The sequence below is a fragment of the Canis lupus genome, chromosome 27 (genome assembly GCF_011100685.1).
Source record: "Canis lupus familiaris isolate Mischka breed German Shepherd chromosome 27, alternate assembly UU_Cfam_GSD_1.0, whole genome shotgun sequence".
In the NCBI taxonomy this organism is placed as follows: domain Eukaryota; kingdom Metazoa; phylum Chordata; class Mammalia; order Carnivora; family Canidae; genus Canis; species Canis lupus.
The window spans coordinates 8,705,016-8,724,957 of record NC_049248.1 but is presented as its reverse complement, the minus strand read 5'-3'; the positions used below and the strand labels follow the sequence as shown (position 1 = coordinate 8,724,957).

Genomic DNA, 19,942 nt, shown 5'->3' with positions numbered 1-19,942 from the left:
AAACCTTGGTTTATTCCCATTCTATTTACTCTGCTTGTTTGCACTCACTAAGCAAACACAGATGGGAGAAAATCTACAACTGTGCTAACTGGTCTCACATTAAATTTGGATGATAATATCAAGTGGGCACTCAACACAGCTCTGCAAAGCTTTATTTTCCAAAATCAATTAGCTCTCTATTCTCCAAAAAACCAATTTCACATCTTTTCCTTGCTCTTGCAATTTCTAAGATCTCCTCTTCCTTTTTCACTCTCAAATGATAATCTCATTTCTAATTTCATTGAAAACCTAGAGAAGAGAAATTCCTCATCTTCTTACTGCATTACCAAATCTACTAGTTTGACTGTATTAGCATCTACACACTCAGCTTCCCTCCTGTTAAAATAGATGTGTGCCCTGTTCCCATCTGTTAAGGTCAGCCCCTCCACTAGAGAACTGGATCCCTTTCCTTCTTGTCTTACTTAAAAAAATTTTTTTTAAGATTTTTAATTTATTCATGAGAGAGAGAGAAAGAGAGTGAGTGCGTGTGCATGCACATGCAAGCGAGAGCACGAACAGGAGGAAGTGTCGAAGGGAGAGGGAGAAGCAGACCTCCGCTGAGTATGGAGCCCAATGCAGGCTGATCCCAGGGCCCTGAGATCATGACCCGAGCTGAAGGCAGATGCCTAACTGACTGAGCCACCCAGATGTCCCTTACTCAAGAATTCTGATCTCAAAGTATTTCTCTTGTATCACCAAATTTTCCCTTTCTACTATATCCATGCCATAATATTTCTTAACAAGACTCTTCCTTAAAGACAGAATTCAGAAAAGTGAAGAATTCAGGTATGGTAAGAGAGGAGAATCTTACACTACCTATAAGATTCTATTTCTTAAGCAGGGAGATTGGTGGTAAGATATTCATTTTAAAAATTCTCACCTTTTTTATGAAGATGATCCTGAAAGTGAAAAGGAAGCCCCTGACCTCCCAAAGCTAAAGCTAAAAACAAAGGTTTTAAAGGCCAAAAAATCAGTGCTAAAAGGTGTCCACATACTATGGCTTCCAAAGGCAGCCCAAAGATTCTCAGAAGAGCACCTCTAGGAGAAACAAACTTGACTACTAAGCCATCATCAATTTCCCCTGACCATTGACTCAGACATGAAGAAGAAAGAAGATGACAACTTTTTTTTTTTTTTTTTTTTTTTTTAAATTTTATTTATTTATGATAGTCACAGAGAGAGAGAGAGAGAGAGAGGCAGAGACACAGGCAGAGGGAGAAGCAGGCTCCATGCACCGGGAGCCTGACGTGGGATTCGATCCTGGGTCTCCAGGATCGCGCCCTGGGCCAAAGGCAGGCGCCAAACCGCTGCGCCACCCAGGGATCCCTTTTTTTTTTTTTTTAAAGATTTTTATTGGGCAGCCCAGGTGGCTCAGCGGTTTAGCGCTGCCTTCAGCCCAGGGTGTGATCCTGGAGACCCAGGATTGAGTCCCGTCCGGCTCCTTGCATGGAGCCTGCTTCTCCCTCTGCCTGTGTCTCTGCCTCTCTCTCTCTCTCTGTCTCTCATGAATAAATAAATAAAATCTTAAAAATTTTTTTTTAAATTTATTTGAGAGAAAGAGAATGAGAGCACAAACAGAGAAGGGGCGGAGGGGGAGGGAGAAGCAAACTCTCCGATGAGCAGGGAGCCCAATGCAGGGCTCCATCCCAGTACCCTGAGATCAGGTCAGGATCATGACCTGAGCCAAAGGCAGAGCCACCCAGGCGCCCTGACAACATTCTTGTATTCATTGTGGATGACAAGACCAACAAGCACCAGATCAAACAGGCTCTGAGGAAGCTCTGTGACATTGACATATCCAAACCCTGATCAGACCTGATGGAGAGAAGATACATGTTCAACTGGCTCCTAAATATGATGCTTTGGATATTGCCAACAAAACTGGGGTCATCTGAACTGAGTCCAGCTGGCTAATTCTAATTTTTTTCCATAAAAAATATTTATTTATTTATTTATTTATTTATTTATTTATTTATTTATTTATGATAGACATAGAGAGAGAGAGAGAGAGAGAGAGAGAGAGAGAGAGAGGCAGAGACACAGGAGGAGGGAGAAGCAGGCTCCATGCCGGGAGCCTGATGCCAGACTCGATCCTGGTACTCCAGGATCGCGCCCTGGGCCAAAGGCAGGCACTAAACCGCTGAGCCACCCAGGGATCTCCATAAAAAATTCTTAAAACACTGATTTTCCTTTATAAAAAAGACATAATTCTTCTTTCTCTAAGGAAGGAAGGAAGGAAGTCCCTCTCAAGATGAGCACCGCACATCTGGGCTCCCTTTAAAGTAAAATTTCTCCAATTCCTTATGTCACTCTCTATTAAACCTCCTCCAGTAGGCTTTTTATCCTTCCTGCTCTAATGGAACTACTTTGTCAAGGTCATCAATAAATTCCATCTTATCAAATCCAATAGCTAATTCTCTTTCTTAGTCAACCACTCAAAAGCCTCTGACAAAACTGATCACTCCCTCCTTGTTCAGAACAAAGTAAGTTTCTTCCTTGGCTTTTGATACACCAGCCTGTCCTGGTTTCTAGTTACTGCCTTTTCTCACCATTTCTTTTAAGATTTTTATTTATTTATTAATGAGAGACACACAGAGAGAGAGGCAGAGACATAGGCAGAGGGAGAAGCAGACTCACTGTAAGGAGCCCAATGTGGGACTCGATCCTGGACCCCAGGATCACACTCTGAGCTGAAGGCAGATGCTAACCACTGAGACACCCAGGCGTCCCCCTCACCATTTCTAAATGCTGGACTGTCCTCAGTGTTCAATCCTCAAAACTCCCTGGCTTGTCACCTCTAGACCCATGGCTTTAAATACCATTTATATCCAATCTCAGTCTCCAGTTTGGACTTTGTCCCTAAGCTACAAAACCAAATGTCTCCACAAGGAGGATTATTTTTTTTTAAATTTTTTATTGGTGTTCAATTTACTAACATACAGAATAACCCCCAGTGCCCGTCACCCATTCACTCCCACCCCCCACCCTCCTCCCCTTCTACCACCCCTAGTTCGTTTCCCAGAGTTAGCAGTCTTTACATTCTGTCTCCCTTTCTGATATTTCCCACACATTTCTTCTCCCTTCCCTTATATTCCCTTTCACTATTATTTATATTCCCCAAATGAATGAGAACATATAATGTTTGTCCTTCTCCGACTGACTTACTTCACTCAGCATAATACCTTCCAGTTCCATCCACGTTGAAGCAAATGGTGGGTATTTGTCATTTCTAATAGCTGAGGAATATTCCATTGTATACATAAACCACATCTTCTTTATCCATTCATCTTTCGTTGGACACCGAGGCTCCTTCCACAGTTTGGCTATCGTGGCCATTGCTGCTATAAACATCGGGGTGCAGGTGTCCCGGCGTTTCACTGCATCTGTATCTTTGGGGTAAATCCCCAATAGTGCAATTGCTGGGTCGTAGGGCAGGTCTATTTTTAACTCTTTGAGGAACCTCCACACAGTTTTCCAGAGTGGCTGCACCAGTTCACATTCCCACCAACAGTGTAAGAGGGTTCCCTTTTCTCCGCATCCCCTCCAACATTTGTTGTTTCCTGCCTTGTTAATTTGCCCCATTCTCACCGGTGTGAGGTGGTATCTCATTGTGGTTTTGATTTGTATTTCCCTGATGGCAAGTGATGCAGAGCATTTTCTCATATGCATGTTGGCCATGTCTATGTCTTCCTCTGTGAGATTTCTCTTCATGTCTTTTGCCCATTTCATGATTGGATTGTTTGTTTCTTTGGTGTTGAGTTTAAGAAGTTCTTTATAGATCTTGGAAATTAGCCCTTTATCTGATATGTCATTTGCAAATATCTTCTCCCATTCTGTAGGTTGTCTTTGAGTTTTGTTGACTGTATCCTTTGCTGTGCAAAAGCTTCTTATCTTGATGAAGTCCCAATAGTTCATTTTTGCTTTTGTTTCTTTTGCCTTCGTGGATGTATCTTGCAAGAAGTTACTGTGGCCGAGTTCAAAAAGGGTGTTGCCTGTGTTCTTCTCTAGGATTTTGATGGAATCTTGTCTCACATTTAGATCTTTCATCCATTTTGAGTTTATCTTTGTATATGGTGAAAGAGAGTGGTCTAGTTTCATTCTTCTGCATGTAGGTGTCCAATTTTCCCAGCACCATTTATTGAAGAGACTGTCTTTCTTCCAATGGATATTCTTTCCTCCTTTATCGAATATTAGTTGACCATAAAGTTCAGGGTCCACTTCTGGGTTCTCTATTCTGTTCCACTGATCTATGTGTCTGTTTTTGTGCCAGTACCACACTGTCTTGATGACCACAGCTTTGTAGTACAACCTGAAATCTGGCATTGTGATGCCCCCAGATATGGTTTTCTTTTTTAAAATTCCCCTGGCTATTCGGGGCCTTTTCTGATTCCACACAAATCTTAAAATAATTTGTTCTAACTCTCTGAAGAAAGTCCATGGTATTTTGATAGGGATTGCATTAAACGTGTATATTGCCCTGGGTAACATTGACATTTTCACAATATTAATTCTGCCAATCCATGAGCATGGAATATTTTTCCATCTCTTTGTGTCTTCCTCAATTTCTTTCAGAAGTGTTCTATAGTTTTGAGGGTATAGATCCTTTACATCTTTGGTTAGGTTTATTCCTAGGTATCTTATGCTTTTGGGTGCAATTGTAAATGGGATTGACTCCTTAATTTCTCTTTCTTCAGGCTCATTGTTAGTGTATAGAAATGCCACTGATTTCTGGGCATTGATTTTGTATCCTGCCACGCTACCGAATTGCTGTATGAGTTCTAGCAATCTTGGGGTGGAGACTTTTGGGTTTTCTATGTAGAGTATCATGTCATCGGCGAAGAGGGAGAGTTTGACTTCTTCTTTGCCAATTTGAATGCCTTTAATGTCTTTTTGTTATCTGATTGCTGAAGCTAGGACTTCCAGTACTATGTTGAATAGCAGTGGTGAGAGTGGACATCCCTGTCTTGTTCCTGATTTTAGGGGAAAGGCTCCCAGTGCTTCCCCATTGAGAATGATATTTGCTGTGGGCTTTTCATAGATGGCTTTTAAGATGTCGAGGAATGTTCCCTCTATCCCTACACTCTGAAGAGTTTTGATCAGGAATGGATGCTGTATTTTGTCAAATGCTTTCTCTGCATCTAATGAGAGGATCATATGGTTCTTGGTTTTTCTCTTGCTGATTCCACAAGGAGGATTAATGGGAATCTCAAACCCAGGAGTGCTTCAGGCTCCTGCTCACTCCTCTACTAACTTGTGCTTCCTCCAATTGGTTAACCTAAAAACAAAGGAACTGGGCAGCCCCGGTGGCGCAGCTGTTTGGCACCGCCTGCAGCCCAGGGCGTGATCCTGGAGACCCTGGATCGAGTCCCATGTCGGGCTCTCTGTATGATGCCTGCTTCTCCCTTCTGCCTGTCTCTCTGCCTCTCTCTCTATGAATGGATAAATAAAAATCTTTAAAAAAAGAAAGAAAATTATTTAAAAAAATAAAATAAAAACAAAGGAACTAGTATTGAGCTCAGTATTACATTCATACCCTCTGCCCAATTCATTAGCCAAGTCTTGCCTGCTGAACCTGACTGCATTTACTACCCATTATGACCACTGTTGCCCAAGTCAACATGATCTCTACCAATATGCCAATAACTGATATATCTGCTTCTATATTTGCCCTCATACAGCCTATTCTCCAACCAACATGTTTAGTGACCTCTCAGAAGCAAATCTGCTCTTATTTCTTCCCTGGTCAAAACCCTTCCAGTGGCCTTATATCATATTTAAAAAACAAAAAAATCAAACATCTCACCATAGTCTGCTAGGCCCTCAGTGATCTGGCCCTGGGGTGCCTCCCCACTCTCATTTCTTACTCTTTTCCTTCATGTAACTATACTCTTTCCTTACTATTCTTATAATGGTCTGTGGGCATTATAATACAGCCTACCATCTGCTCTCTGTTGTTTTTGCAATTTGTTTTCTTAACTTTTTTTTTTAAAAGATTTTATTTATTTACTCCTAAGACACACAGAGAGACACAGAGACACAGGCAGAGGGAGAAGCAGGCTCCTCACAAGGAACCCAACATGGGACTCCATCCCAGACCCCAGGATCATGCCCTGAACTGAAGGCAGACGCTCAACTGCTGAGACACCCAGGCGTCCATTTTCTTAACTTTTTGAGGTAATTATAGATTCACATCTAGTTGTAGGAAACAATACACAGATCCCATATACTCTTTACTCAGGTCCCCCTAATGACAACATCTTACAACATAGTCCAATATTACAACCAGGGACTTGATACTGATAAATCTACTCACTCTACAGCCAGTAATCTCTCTCCATCCCAACCAGTAGCAACCATTAATCTGTTCTTCATCTCTATATTTTTGTCATTTAAAAAATGTTGTGTAAATGGGACTTATTTTGGTTTGGGCTGCTACAATAGAGTACTACAGACTGGGTGCCTCAAACAATAGTTTCTCAATTCTGAATGCTGGAAGTCCAAGATTAGGGTGCCAGCATGGTCGGGTTCTGGTGAAAGTCTTCTTCCTGGTTTACACATCGCCACCTTCTCATTGTATCCTCACATGGCAGAAAGAAAGTACACAAGATAGCTCTCTGGCTTCTTATAAAGGCACTAATCAGATTTATGAAGCCTCCACCCTTATAGCCTAATAGCCTTTTACACACCTCCAAGTACCATCACACTGGAGATTAGATTTCAACATGAGTTGGGGGGAGGGGTGGTGTACAAACATTCAGTCCATAACAAGATCATATAATATGTAACCTTTTGAAATTGCCTTTTTTCACTCAGAAAAATTCCCTCAAGATCCATCTGTTATTCCTTTTTTTTTTTTTTTTTTTAAGTAATCTCTAGGTCCCACATGGGGCTCAAACTCATGACCCCATCAAGAGTTGCATGCTTTATAGACTGAGCCAGCCAGGTACCTCTTTTGCCCATTCTTTAAAAAACTGTTGAGGTTTTTTAGATAACAGTTTTATTGAGGTAAAACTCACGTACTATACAATTCACCATTAAAGTATACAACTCAGTGGTTTCTAGTATATTCAGAATTGTGCAACCACTACCACAATCAATTCTGGAACATTTCCATCAATCAAAAAGAAACTCCACACCTATTTGAGGTCAATTTCCCCTAAATTCCCCTACATTTTGCCTTCATAGATTCACCTATTCTAGACATTTCATATAAATGGAATTATATATAATGTGGACTTTTGCCACTGGCTGCAAATAGTACAATGTTTTTCAAGGTCCATCCATATTGTAGCATCTATCAGCACTGTTTCCTTTTATTGTTAAATAATATTCCACTATATGGATATATCACATTTTATTTATCCGGTTATCAGTTGATGGACAACTGGATTGTTTCCACTATCATGAATAATGCTACAATGAGCACTCAAGTATGTATCTTTGTGTAAATATGTTTTCAATTATCTTAGGTATATATCTAGAACTAGCATTTCTGGATCATATGGTAATTCTACGTTTAATGTTTTGAGGAACTCCTAGCCTATTTTCCAAAGCAGCCATACCATTTTATTTATAAAGGGTTTCAGTTTCTTCATATCATTGCCAACACTTTAAAAAAAATATTTTATTTATTTATTCATGAGAGACAGAGAGAGAGAGAGAGGGAGAGACAGAGACACAGGCAGAGGGAGAAGCAGGCCCCATGCAGGGAGCCTGATGTGGGACTCGATCCTGGGACTCCAGAATCACACCCCAGGCTGAAGGCAGGTGCTAAACTGCTGAGCCACCCAGGGATCCCAGCCAACACTTTTCAGTGTCTGTATTTTCAATTATAGACAACCTGACAACTGTGAAATAATATCTTACTTTAGTTGTGATTTGCATTTCCCTAGAGGCTAATAATATTGAACATATTTTCTTCTTTTTTTTAAAGATTTTATTTATTTATTCATGAGAGACACAGAGAGAGAGGGAGAGACACAGGCAGAGAGAGAGGCAGGCTCCACTCAGGGAGTCCCCGCGGGACTCGATCCCCAGACTCCAGGATCATGCTCTGGGCCAAAGGCAGGCACTAAACTCCTGAGCCACCCAGGGATCCCCATTGAACATATTTTCATGTACTTATTGGTCATTTGTTTATCTTCTGAGAAACTTTCACACATATCATTGGCCATTTATTAATTGGGTTGTCTTTATTATTGAGTTCTAATTAGTATTTATATATTCTAGATACAAGTCCCTTATCATATATGTGATTTGCAAATATTATCTCCCATTCTGGATAGTATGTCCTTTGAAGCACAAATGTTTAAACTTGATTATGTCCAATATATCTATTTTTTTATTAGTTATTCATGATTTTGTTATCTTATATAAAAAACCATTGCCTAATGCAAGATCGCAAAACTTACATATATGTTTTCTTCTAAAAATTTTATGGTTTTAGGGGCACCTGATTGGTTCAGTCTGTTAGGTGGCCAACTCTTGATTTCGGCTCAGGTCATGACCTCAGGGTCCTGGGATCAAACCCTGTGTTGGGTTCTGTGCTTATTAGGGAGTCTGCTTGAGAATTCCTCTCTCACTCTCCTTCCACTCCTCCCTCACCTCTCCCTCTCTCAAATAAATACATTTTTAAAAAGCTTTATAGTTTTAGGTCTTACAATTAGGTCTGTGATCCATTTCCAGTTAATTTTTGTAAATGGTGTGAGGTAAGGGTCTAATTTCACTATTTTGCTTATGGCTATCCAGTTGTCCCTGCACCATTTGTTGAAAAAGCTATTCTTTCCTCACTGAATGGTGCAGGTAGGCATCCTTATTAAAAGTTGAACATTGGGCACCTCTAGTGGCTCAGCAGTTTGGCACCACCTTCAGCCCATGGTGGAATCCTGGAGACCAGGGATGGAGTCCCATGTCAGGCTCTCTGCATGGAGCCTGCTTCTCCCTCTGCCTGTGTCTCTGCCTTTCTCTATGTCTCTCGTGCATAAATAAATAAAATCTTTTAAAAAATAAAAAATAAAGAAAATAAAAGTTGAATATGGGCAAATGGGAGTTTATTTCAGGACTCTCAATTCTAGTTTATCGATCTATATGTCTAGCTTTATGCTAATAGTACACTATTTTGATTACAGTTACTGTTGAGTTATGAGAGGACTTTTTTGTCAATATATGGTTTGCAAATATTTTCACTGTAGCCTATCTCTTCACCATCTTCACTGGGTCTTTTGCAGAGCAAAAGCTTTTAGTTTTGGTGACGCCCAATTTACCTTTTTTGTTTGTTTGTTTTATGCTTTTGATCTCAAGCCTCTTCCTGTGTTTATAAATAAAGTTTCATTTTATTTTATTTTTTATTTATTTATTTTTAAAATTTTATTTACTTATGATAGTCATACAGAGAGAGAGAGGCAGAGACATAGGCAGAGGGAGAAGCAGGCTCCATGCACCGGGAGCCTGATGTGGGATTTGATCCCGGGTCTCGAGGATCACGCCCTGGGCCAAAGGCAGGCGCCAAACCACTGCACCACCCAGGGATCCCAAAGTTTCATTTTAACACACCTATGCCCATTTATCAACATATGGTCCTTAACTGATTTATTTTTTAAAGGTTTACTTATTCATGAGAAACACAGAGCGAAGGCAGAGACATGGGCAGAGGGAGAAGCAGGCTTCTGATGCAGGACTCCCAGTACCCTGGGATCATGATCTGAGCCAAAAGCAGATACTCAACTGCTGAGCCACGCAGGTACCCCTCTGTAGCTGCCTTAACACACGATAGCAGAGTGGAAAAGTTGCTAACAGAAACAGAAGGCCTACAAAGCCTAAAATATTTACTATCTGGTTCTTTACAGAAAACTTTGTGGATCTCCTGCTCTAATCTGCTAAGCTTTTCTACTCTAGGACCTTTACATCTGCTCTTCCCTCTATCTGAGACACTTTCTTCAGATCTTCTCATGGTGGGCTCCATAAGTCATTCAAGTTTCTGCTCAAAGTCATGTTGGACAGAACCTCTCTGACCAAATTATTTAGGTCAGAATTTAGAATTTAGAATATTTAGAATATACAACTCTACTCTCCCATCCCAACATCTATGCCTTTACCTTGCTTTATTTTTCTTCATAGAATGGATCACTTCCTTTGCCAGAATATAAGCTACATGAGGGTAGTCCTTGGCACCAACAGTACCTACCATAGATACTATTTGAAATATTTGAATGAATAAATGAATCAGAGAGAACTATCACATTTTTAGGGAAAACAATCCTACTTACTCTGTAAATTATTAGGGGAGCAATACTTGAATAAAAGAAATAAGTATCTGATTCTTACCATCATTTATATAAGTGATGTTTATGTTTCATTTTATCCCCGTGGTATTCCCTAACATAGCAAGCTGAGAAGTTACACAGGGCTAGAGGGCAAGGAAGCTTGGATGTCTTTAGATTTAGTTTCTAATTCTACATTACTTCCTGATCTCCTCTTTTTTAAAAATATTTATTTATTTATGAGAGACACAGGGGGAGGGGGAGAGGGAGAGAGAGAGAGAGGCAGAGACACAGGCAGAGGGAGAAGCAGGCTCCATGCAGAGAGCCCAATATGGGACTCCATCCCGGGTCTGTAGGATCGTGCCCTGGGCTGAAGGCGGCACTAAACCGCGGAGCCACCTGGGCTGCCCTTCTGATCTCCTCTTGAACCTAAACTAAAATCCAATGGGTGAATAATAATGTAGGCTATCTTTTTCACACTGGGATTGATTTCTCCTGATTGATTTTGAAATTCTGGACCTCTTGATCTGTCTACTAGAAGAACAATGTAAAACAAAAGAAAAGAGGTCTTTGGTATAGACATTGATCACAGGTCAGTGCTAGCATACTTTAGTTGTGTGACCTTGAAAACTTATCTCAAGATCTTAAACTTTTGTTTTAAATTTTTTTAAATGTTTATTTATTTATGATAGTCACACAGAGACAGAGAGAGAGGCAAAGACATAGGCAGAGGGAGAAGCAGGCTCCATGCACCGGCAGCCTGACGTGGGATTCGATCCCGGGTCTCCAGGATCGCGCCCTGGGCCAAAGGCAGGCGCTAAACCGCTGTGCCACCCAGGGATCTCCTTAAACTTTTTTTTTAAAAGATTTTATTTATTTATTCATGAAAGACACACACAGAGAGGCAGAGACACAGGCAGAGGGAGAAGCAGGCTCCCTGTGGGGAATCTGATGCAGGACTTAATCCCAGGACTCCAGGATCACCACCTGAGCCAAAGGCAGACACTCAACCACTGAGCCCCAAGGTCTTAAACTTTCAATTCAGATAATAACATCTGTCTCACAAATCAATGTATGTAAATAATCTTAAGTTCCCAATTATTTAATATTTTCTATATGCCTAGCTCCTGACACAGAGCTCCTAAAACCCTTGTAATTTCCTAAGTGATAAGAATACTAAGCATCTTGTTCTAATATTTGTCTTTGACTCCATCCCATGGTTAGAAGCTTGGAATTTCAGCCCTATCCCCTCATCCTCTAGAAATGGGGTTAATAATTGGTCATACCTACGTGAGGAAGCTCCATAAATCCCAATAGTTTCACAGAGCTTTCAGGCTGGTGAATACCCCAGCTCCAGAGGAACAGAAGCTCCTGCACTTGGGAACTCCCCAGACTTTCCCTAAGTGTCTCTTCATCTGACGATTCATCTGTATCCTTTATCATGTTCTTTAATAAACTGGTAAACATAAGTGTTTTCCTGAGTTCCGTAAGCCATTCCAGCAAATTAGTCAAACCCAAGGAGGGGTCATTAGAACCTCTCATCTATAACCAGTTGGTCAGAAGTACAGGTATAACCACGGCTTGCAACTGGTGTCTGACATGTATAAGTGTGTTGGAGGGAGGTTCAGTCTAGTAGGACCTGGCCCCTAACCTGTGGAATCTGATACTATCTCTAGAGAGACAGTAGCTGAATTGAATTAAATTGTATGACAACCAAGCGGTGTCACAGGTGAAGGAAAAACCTCCACACATTTGGTGAGCAGAACTAAAGTGTTTTGTGTGAGTAGGAAACAAGACCCAAAGGAGAGAATCACAGTAGGAAAGAATTGGATTTTTCCCTGCATAGCTGAATACCTTACCAAGTGCTTAGAATATATGATCGAACTTAATTGTCACAAAATTGGCAAAGAGAGATGTCATGCAAAAAGCTATTATAGTGTGCCTAATAGACATGAAAGAGGACAAACTTTCACAGCTGTTTGTATCTGGCTTTGTCAAAATGACCTTGTGAAAAGTAAAGTCACTGCTTTTAATGCCAGTAAGAATAGCAACAACCATCTGAAACCTTTATTTACCCTTTATTACCACCAAAGTCAGAAAACTTTGTTTTTTAAACTCTGTATTATTGGGATGTTTCATAGATATGTTTTTTTAATAATAAAACAACAGAGATATATGGTATCTTAATAATGATAAGGTTGGCATAATTAGACATCCACAAATAACAGAAGTAGACAATTCTGTGATTTTTAAAATGTAAAACAAAGTAAAGAGTCAAGTCTAATTATTAAATTAAATAAATATGTAGCAGGGGGCTGGTAGGGGTCTGAGATGGCAGAGGGCACAGTGGCTCCCACCACTAGTCTTCCCTTAGTATGACTACTAAAAAGTTCAGGGAAAAATATCAGGCAGTCTGAGATGCCAGCCATTCAAGATACCAATGAATTCACAGTCTTATTTAAAGTCTTTCTAGATGTGATCATATGTGGTAAACCACTGACTTCAGGCAATATGCAATTTTAGCCACTAAATGTCTACCCTACCCCATTTCATTCCAAAGGGCCAAACATGACTTAATACCTTTTTGGAGAGTCTTACCACAATTCTTCACAAGCAATAGGACTCAGTTACACTCTGGAGCCTGCTCTATAAGAAGAGTTCTTACTATTCTGCATTCATATATTATTACTCTTTGCACCTACACAGCCACACTTCTTTTCAAGGATGTTCTCCCAAGACCAGTTATGTATAATCTTACCAAGGCCTGTTTGTAATTACAAGCCTGAACATGGATATTTTACCATCCGAATTACTCTTGGTAATATTAAAGTGCAAAACACCACAAGTGGCAAATACTATTTAATTGTGAAGAGAGAGAATATGGGAATGTACCAAGTTTATTGGCTGTAATGGTCTCTTCCACCACCACTTCTACATGTCCTACACAATCAATACAACCAAAGTTTAGGAAGATGACAGGTATTATGATTATTAAACTTTCAATTCATGACAAAACAGTTTGACACCAATCTGACATAAATTCTTAATACTCACATCTGGTTTGTTGCTCACATCTGGTTTGTTGCTCTCCATCTCTCTGCTATACTAAGAATTGACTTTCCCTCCAACTCCTCTTCAAGGTACACTGTTTCCTGTAAATTGTAATTGGCTAGTTATTTATTTGCTCTATCTACTTAAACTCCTTGAGAGCTTAAGTATGACTTAGGCCACTAGCCATTGAGCATACCTATAAATACTTGTGGAAGTAGGTGAAACCTCACAGGATTCTAATGATGTCTTAGATTAACTCAATTCTGGGGTCTTCAACAAAGTTCTTTCCACTTGCTCAGTAACCATTGGGAAGAATTTTTATCAAATTAAGGGTTCTTGGGATCCCTGGGTGGCGCAGCGGTTTGGCGCCTGCCTTTGGCCCAGGGCACGATCCTGGAGACCTGGGATCGAATCCCACATCGGGCTCCCGGTGCATGGAGCCTGCTTCTCCTTCTGCCTGTGTCTCTGCCTCTCTCTCTCTCTCTCTGTGTGACTATCATAAATAAATAAAAAAAAAAATTAAAAAAAAAAAGTTAAGGGTTCTGGGGAGAGAGAAAGAGCTGGATATGGCAAAAATGGAACCTCTCTATTTTGAGTCATTGCTCTGTCATCTACTAGTGGTTTCCCCATTAGCAAAATAAGCAGGGATTAAGTAATCTTGCTGTTACAAAATTCTGTGACTTCATGTGGCTTACTTTGCCATATAAAATTTAAAGTATTTGAAATAAGCCACCTTTGGCCTAAACCACTTTGGGGAGCTACAGTGGAGCCAGAAATCATGATTCTGTTTAACCAGTTATCATGTTCTTGAGTCTGTTCCCCCCTCTCCTGAGGTGCATGCATTGTTGTGGGGATCAACTGGGAGTTTTATGTTGAAGGACCAGTATTATTTCCTGAGTTTGTTAGGAGGCAGAGAATTAGGACAGACCGTTCCTCTATTCCACAGCCTCCTTGTTTACTTCTTTCCATTTCTCTCTTCAAATTTCTCACCCCAGCCTCATCGCTCTCCTTTCCTCTGTCTCTGCTACTTCTTTTCTTCTAAGGCATCCTCACTGGGGGGGGGGGGGGGGGGGGGTATGGGGGGGTAGGAGGACAAATAAGAAACAAAAACAACCCATAACTCTTTAAACTCAAGTAAATATACCTTTCTTAAAAAGGGAGGTGCTACTTGGTTATTTATGGAATTAATTCAGATAAATTCTTCTTGAAAACAAACGGAAATTCTAAATTTAGTCTATATTAAACTGGGACAAAATAATAACAGTATTTTTCCAAGGGCACCTGGCCATATTTCCTTTCTCTTACAGTTCAGGAACAAAGGACTAAATGAATGGGTGATCCATAATTTTCTAAGGAAATTTCAGTTTTCATCTTGCAAAAACCTACAAAGCTCATCTCATCTGCATAGCAGTTAAACTCCTGGTAGGCATCTTCCAAGCTCCCTCTGCCTGGACCATTCGTCTGGGCTTCCCTCCTTCCTTCAGGTCTCTGGTCAAAAGACACCTCCTCCAGAAGGGACTTCTCGGATTCATCCCTTCTGCCTCACCCAGGTTAATACATCAGCCCTCCTCCCCATCTCTTATTGTGCTTTTTTTTTTCATAAGATGTATCACCACCTGGCATTTTATTACGTATCCATGTGTTTTCTTGTCTGTCTCTTCGTTAGAATATAAGCTCCAGGAGGGCAGGGCCATTGTCTACCTGCTACACGGTGGGATCCCCAGCATTCAGAGGAAGGGCTGAGGCAAAATAGCTGCTCAGGACATAACCAATATTCTCTCCAGTACTCTGAGGCGACTTGCTGGTGGGTCCCGAGCCGCAGGACCCGCTCTCCCTCGGCCCGGCCCAACTCTGGGTCCCCACCCACCTGGCCCCGGTCCCCGCTCGTGGGCTGGTCCTCCCACCTGCCGGCCCCTGGGGCAGCGCAGCGCGCCCACCACCCGGACCCGGCAACTGCAGGTGGGCGCTGCGGCTCGGCTCAGGCGCCCAGCTCCGGGGCCCCCCAGGCTTTTCCGCTGCTCCCGGGCCGCCGCGCCACCGCGCTTCCGCCGGGCTCGCGAGCGGCCGTTAGGACCCCCCGCTGCGGCGACAGGCCAAGGATTCTTTTTTGGACGGGTCCGTTGATGTGGTAGCAAAGCCAACTCGTGGATCCGGCCGCCTCCGCAAGGAAGACGCGCGCTCCCACCCGGGGCGACGCCGGGGTCCCGCTCGCTGGGCCCGGCCCCCGCCGCCCCCGCCGCCCCCGCCCCACTTCTCACCTTCGCGCCGAATGACCAGCCCCGGCGGCCGCCGCACGACGCACGCGGCGTCTGCGGGCCGAGGCCGCTGGGAGCCCTTTACGAGGAAACAGTGCTGGGCCCCACCAGCCTTACAGTTGCCGTTAGGAGGGTGTTGGCATTTCTGCTTTAAGAGATACCCGGCCCCCTGGCTGCCCCCTCGCCCCCTCGCCCCCCGAGCTGGTGCCCCCAGATAACCTGGCGGGGCGGGAGCTGAGCCGGCCGCGGGTGCGCGGAGGGGAGATTCCTGGTAGTTCCTTCGCCCGCTATAGCTGTTTCATGATGAAAAGCTCAACTGTCTTTCTTTCCACTTCCCAGAAACGTCTCTTCCGAGTTTCTTTTTTTTCTCATTTATTTATTAGAGACAGAGAGGGAGGGGGGGAGACACAGGCAGAGGGAGAAGCAGGCTCCATGCAGGGAGCCCGACGCGGGACTCGATCCCGAGTCTCCCGGATCACGCCTTGGGCTGAAGGTGGCGCTAAACCGCTGAGCCACCCGGGCTGCCCCTCTTCCGAGTTTCCACCGAAAGTCGTCCCTTGCTGCCGTGCTGGTGCTCTCCGGGGGGGGGGAGGGGAGGGGAGGACGCAAACGTGTTTTGGAGAGATTGTTCTCCCTCCAGCCTCTCTTGGAATTAATTGGAGCTCCGTCATGCATGATGGCTTGGCCTTTAGTAAAGAGGTGAGGCAATAGGGACAGGTGGGTTTTTTGTTTTGTTTTAAGATCTACACTGAACTTCTAAAAAGACGTTGCCCCCGTGAAGAATAAACACATGGAAAGGTATGCAGTTGAGTTGGTTGGTCATCAGGGAACTCCAAATTAAAACTACAGGACCGGGACACCTAGGGTAGCTCAGGGGTTGAGGGTCTGCCTTTGGCCCCGGGCCCTGATCCCGGGGTCCTGGGATCCAGTCCCCCCGCCCCCCGCCATAGGGCTCCCCACAAGGAGCCTGCTTCCCCATCTGCCTATGTCTCTGCCTCCCTCTGTGTGTCTCTCATGAATAAATAAATAAAATCCTTAAAAAATAAGTACAGGAGGTTCAACCGTATGCCCATCAGAATGGTTAAAATGAAGGAGGAGGAAAAAGGAAAGAAAGAAGGTTCGCGGGCGCACCTGGGTGGCTCGGTGGTTGAGCCTTTGGCTGGAATGGTGATCCCGGGGTTCTGGGGTCAAGTCCCACGGGCTCCCTGCATGGAGCCTGCTTCTCCCTCTGTCTGTGTCTCTGCCTCCCTCTCTGTGTCTCTCATGAATAAATAAATAAAATATCTAAAAAACAAAACAAAAACAAAAACGAAAGAAGGAATGCCAAACATGGGAGGAGATATGAGGCATCCAGAACGCTCCTACACTGTTAATGAGGGTATACGTTGTTAAAGTGGTGCAATCACTTGGGGAAACTATTTAGCAATATATATATATTTAAACTTAGCAATGTCTATTAGAATACAGGTCTACCGTATGACCCAATGATTCCATTCCAAGGTATTTCTACAGAAATGCATTTATATGATCACCAAAAAATAAGTACGAGAATGTTGATCTCAGCAGTATTCATATTAGCTCCAAAACTGGAAATAATCCAAATGTCCATTGAGAGAAGAATGGATAAATACATGGTAGTATATTCACTCAATGAAATAGTATACAGCAAGGAGAGCAAATGTACTACAGTGACACGCAAGGATATGGATTAATCTCACAAACTGTACTGAAAGAGTGAAAGAAACCAGGGTACAAAAGAGAATGTATTGAAAGATTCTAAAATACATTCAGGTCAAAAAAACAAAACATTGTAAAAGTCAAAAACAGCAAAACTAATCTGTGGTGTCATAAATCTAGATTGTGATTACACTTTGGGGATTGTGACTAGAAGGGACAACAGGGCTTCTGTGGTATGTCTGTCACTTGGGTGGGTGCTGTTAACCACCCAAGTGTTGAGCTCAGTGTTGAGCATCTGCCTTCAGCTCAGGTCGTGATCCCAAAGTCCAGGGATCGAATCCCACATCGGGCTCCCTGCAGGGAGCCTGCTTCTCCCTCTGCCTGTGTCTCTGCCTCTCTCTCTGTGTCTCTCATGAATAAATAAATAAAATCTTAAAAAAGAACAAAAAAGCCTGACTCCTCCTCCCCCCACCCCCCCCCCGCAATGAGTATGCCGCTAGAACACAGGTGTCATGAAAACCATCACTAAACCTAAACCAAAATGCAAAAGGAAAACACATCAACATTGTCATCATTGGACATGTAGATTCAAGTAAGTTTACCCCTACTGGTCATCTGATCTACAAATGTGGTGGGATCCATAAAAGAACTATTGAAAAATTTGAGAAGGATAATGCTGAGATGGGAAAGGGCTCCTTCAAATATGCCTGGGTCTTGGATAAACTGAAAGCTGAGCATGAATGTGGTATCACCATTGATATCTCCCTGTGGAAATTCGAGACCAGCAAGTATTATGTGACCATCACTGATGCTCCAGGACACAGAGACTTTATTGAAAACATGATTACAGGCACATCTCAGGCTCACTGTGCTGTCCTGATTGTTGCTGCTGTTGGTGGTGAATTTGAAGGAGGTATCTCCAAGAATGGGCAGACCCGTGAGCATGCCCTTCTGGCTTGCACACTGGATGTAAAACAACTAATTGTTGGTGTTAACAAAATGGATTCCACTGAGCCACCCTGCAGCCAGAAAAGATACGAGGAAATCGTTAAGGAAGCTAGCACCTACATTAAGAAAATTGGCTACAACCCTGAGACAGTAGCATTTGTGCCAATTTCTGATTAGAATAGTGACAACATGCTGGAACCAAGTGCTAACATGCCTTGGTTCAAGGGATGAAAAGTCCCCTGTAAAGATGGGAATGTCAGTGGAACACACTGCTTGAAAGCTCTGGATTGCATTCTGCCGCCAACTCGTCCAACTGATAAGCCCTTGCATCTGCCTCTCCAGGACGTCTACAAAATTGGTGGTATTGGTACTGTCCCTGTGGACGAGTGGAGACTGGTGTTCTTAAGCCTGGCATGGTGGTCACCTTTGCTACAGTCAATGTTACAACTGAAGGAAAGTCTGTTGAAATACACCACGAAGCTTTGAGTGAGGATCTTCCTGGGGACAACGTGGGCTTCAATGTCAAGAACATATCTGTTGGGATCCCTGGGTGGCTCAGTGATTTAGTGCCTGCCTTCTGCCCAGGGCGTGATCCTGGAGACCCGGGATCGAGTCCCGCATCGGGCTCCCTGCATGGAGCCTGCTTCTCCCTCTGCCTGTGTCTCTGCCTCTCTCTGTCTCTCTTGAATAATAAATAAAATCTTAAAAAGAAAGAACATATCTGTCAAAGATGTTCATCATGGTTTGGTGACAGCAAAAATGACCCACCAATGGAAGCAGCTGGCTTCATGGCTCAGGCGATCATCCTGAATCATCCAGGCTGAATCAGTGCTGGATATGCACCTGTGCTGGATTGTCACACAGCTCACATTGCTTGCAAGTTTGCTGAGCTGAAGGAGAAGATAGATCGTCGTGAAGATAGATCGTCGTTCTGGAAAAAAGCTGGAAGATGGTCCCAAGTTCTTGAAATCTGGTGATGCTGCCATTGTTGATGTGGTTCCTGGCAAGCCTATGTGTGTTGAGAGCTTCTCTGACTATCCTCCTCTGGGCCATTTTGCTGTTCATAACATGAGATAGACTTTGCTGTGGGTGTCAGCAAAGCAGTGGACAAGAAGGCAGCTGGAGCTGGCAAGGTCACCAAGTCTGCCCAGAAAACTCAGAAGGCTAACTGAGCATTAGCCCCAATACCTGTCACCCCTGTTTTTTTTTAAACAGATAATCCACATTTTATTTATTTTTTAAATTTATTTGAGACAGGCAGAAGGAGAAGCAGGCTCCATGTAGGGAGCCTGACGTGGGACTCGATTCCGGGTCCCTAGGATCACGTCCTGGGCTGAAGGCGGCGCTAAACCGCTGAGCCACCCGGGCTGCCCCATCCCAGTTTTAATCAGTGGTGAAAGAACGGTCTCAGAGCTGTTTGTCAATTGACCATTTAAGTGTTTTTTTTTTTTTAATGATAGTCACACAGAGAGAGAGAGGCAGAGACACAGGCAGAGGGAGAAGCAGGCTCCATGCACCGGGAGCCCGACATGGGATTCGATCCTGGGTCTCCAGGATCGCGCCCTGGGCCAAAGGCAGGCGCCAAACCGCTGCGCCACCCAGGGATCCCTTGACCATTTAAGTTTAATAGTAAAAGACTGGTTAATGATAACCAGTTGTAAAAACTTCACAAGGAAAGGAGAATGTTTTGTGGACCATTTGTTTTGTGTGTGT

General features: G+C 43.1%; 1 protein-coding gene across 7 annotated transcripts in view; it reads right to left on the bottom strand.

Moving 5' to 3' along the window:
• Positions 1 to 15,657, bottom strand: part of SLC2A3 (solute carrier family 2 member 3) — a 92,190-nt gene extending 76,533 nt beyond the window's left edge. The window contains exons 1-2 of one of the 7 annotated variants that reach the window (XM_038576696.1): positions 15,608 to 15,657; positions 13,353 to 13,450 (exon numbers count right to left, since the gene is read on the bottom strand). In XM_038576696.1, coding sequence (XP_038432624.1) covers positions 13,353 to 13,391 — 39 coding nt within the window. In that variant the 5' untranslated portion in view covers positions 13,392 to 13,450; positions 15,608 to 15,657. Of the gene's footprint in view, positions 1 to 13,352; positions 13,451 to 14,277; positions 14,300 to 14,339; positions 14,402 to 15,050; positions 15,166 to 15,216; positions 15,338 to 15,607 lie in introns of those variants that run through there. The other 6 variants (XM_038576694.1, XM_038576699.1, XM_038576698.1 and 3 more) reach the window with 6 other exon arrangements.
• Positions 15,658 to 19,942: the final 4,285 nt, after the last annotated feature.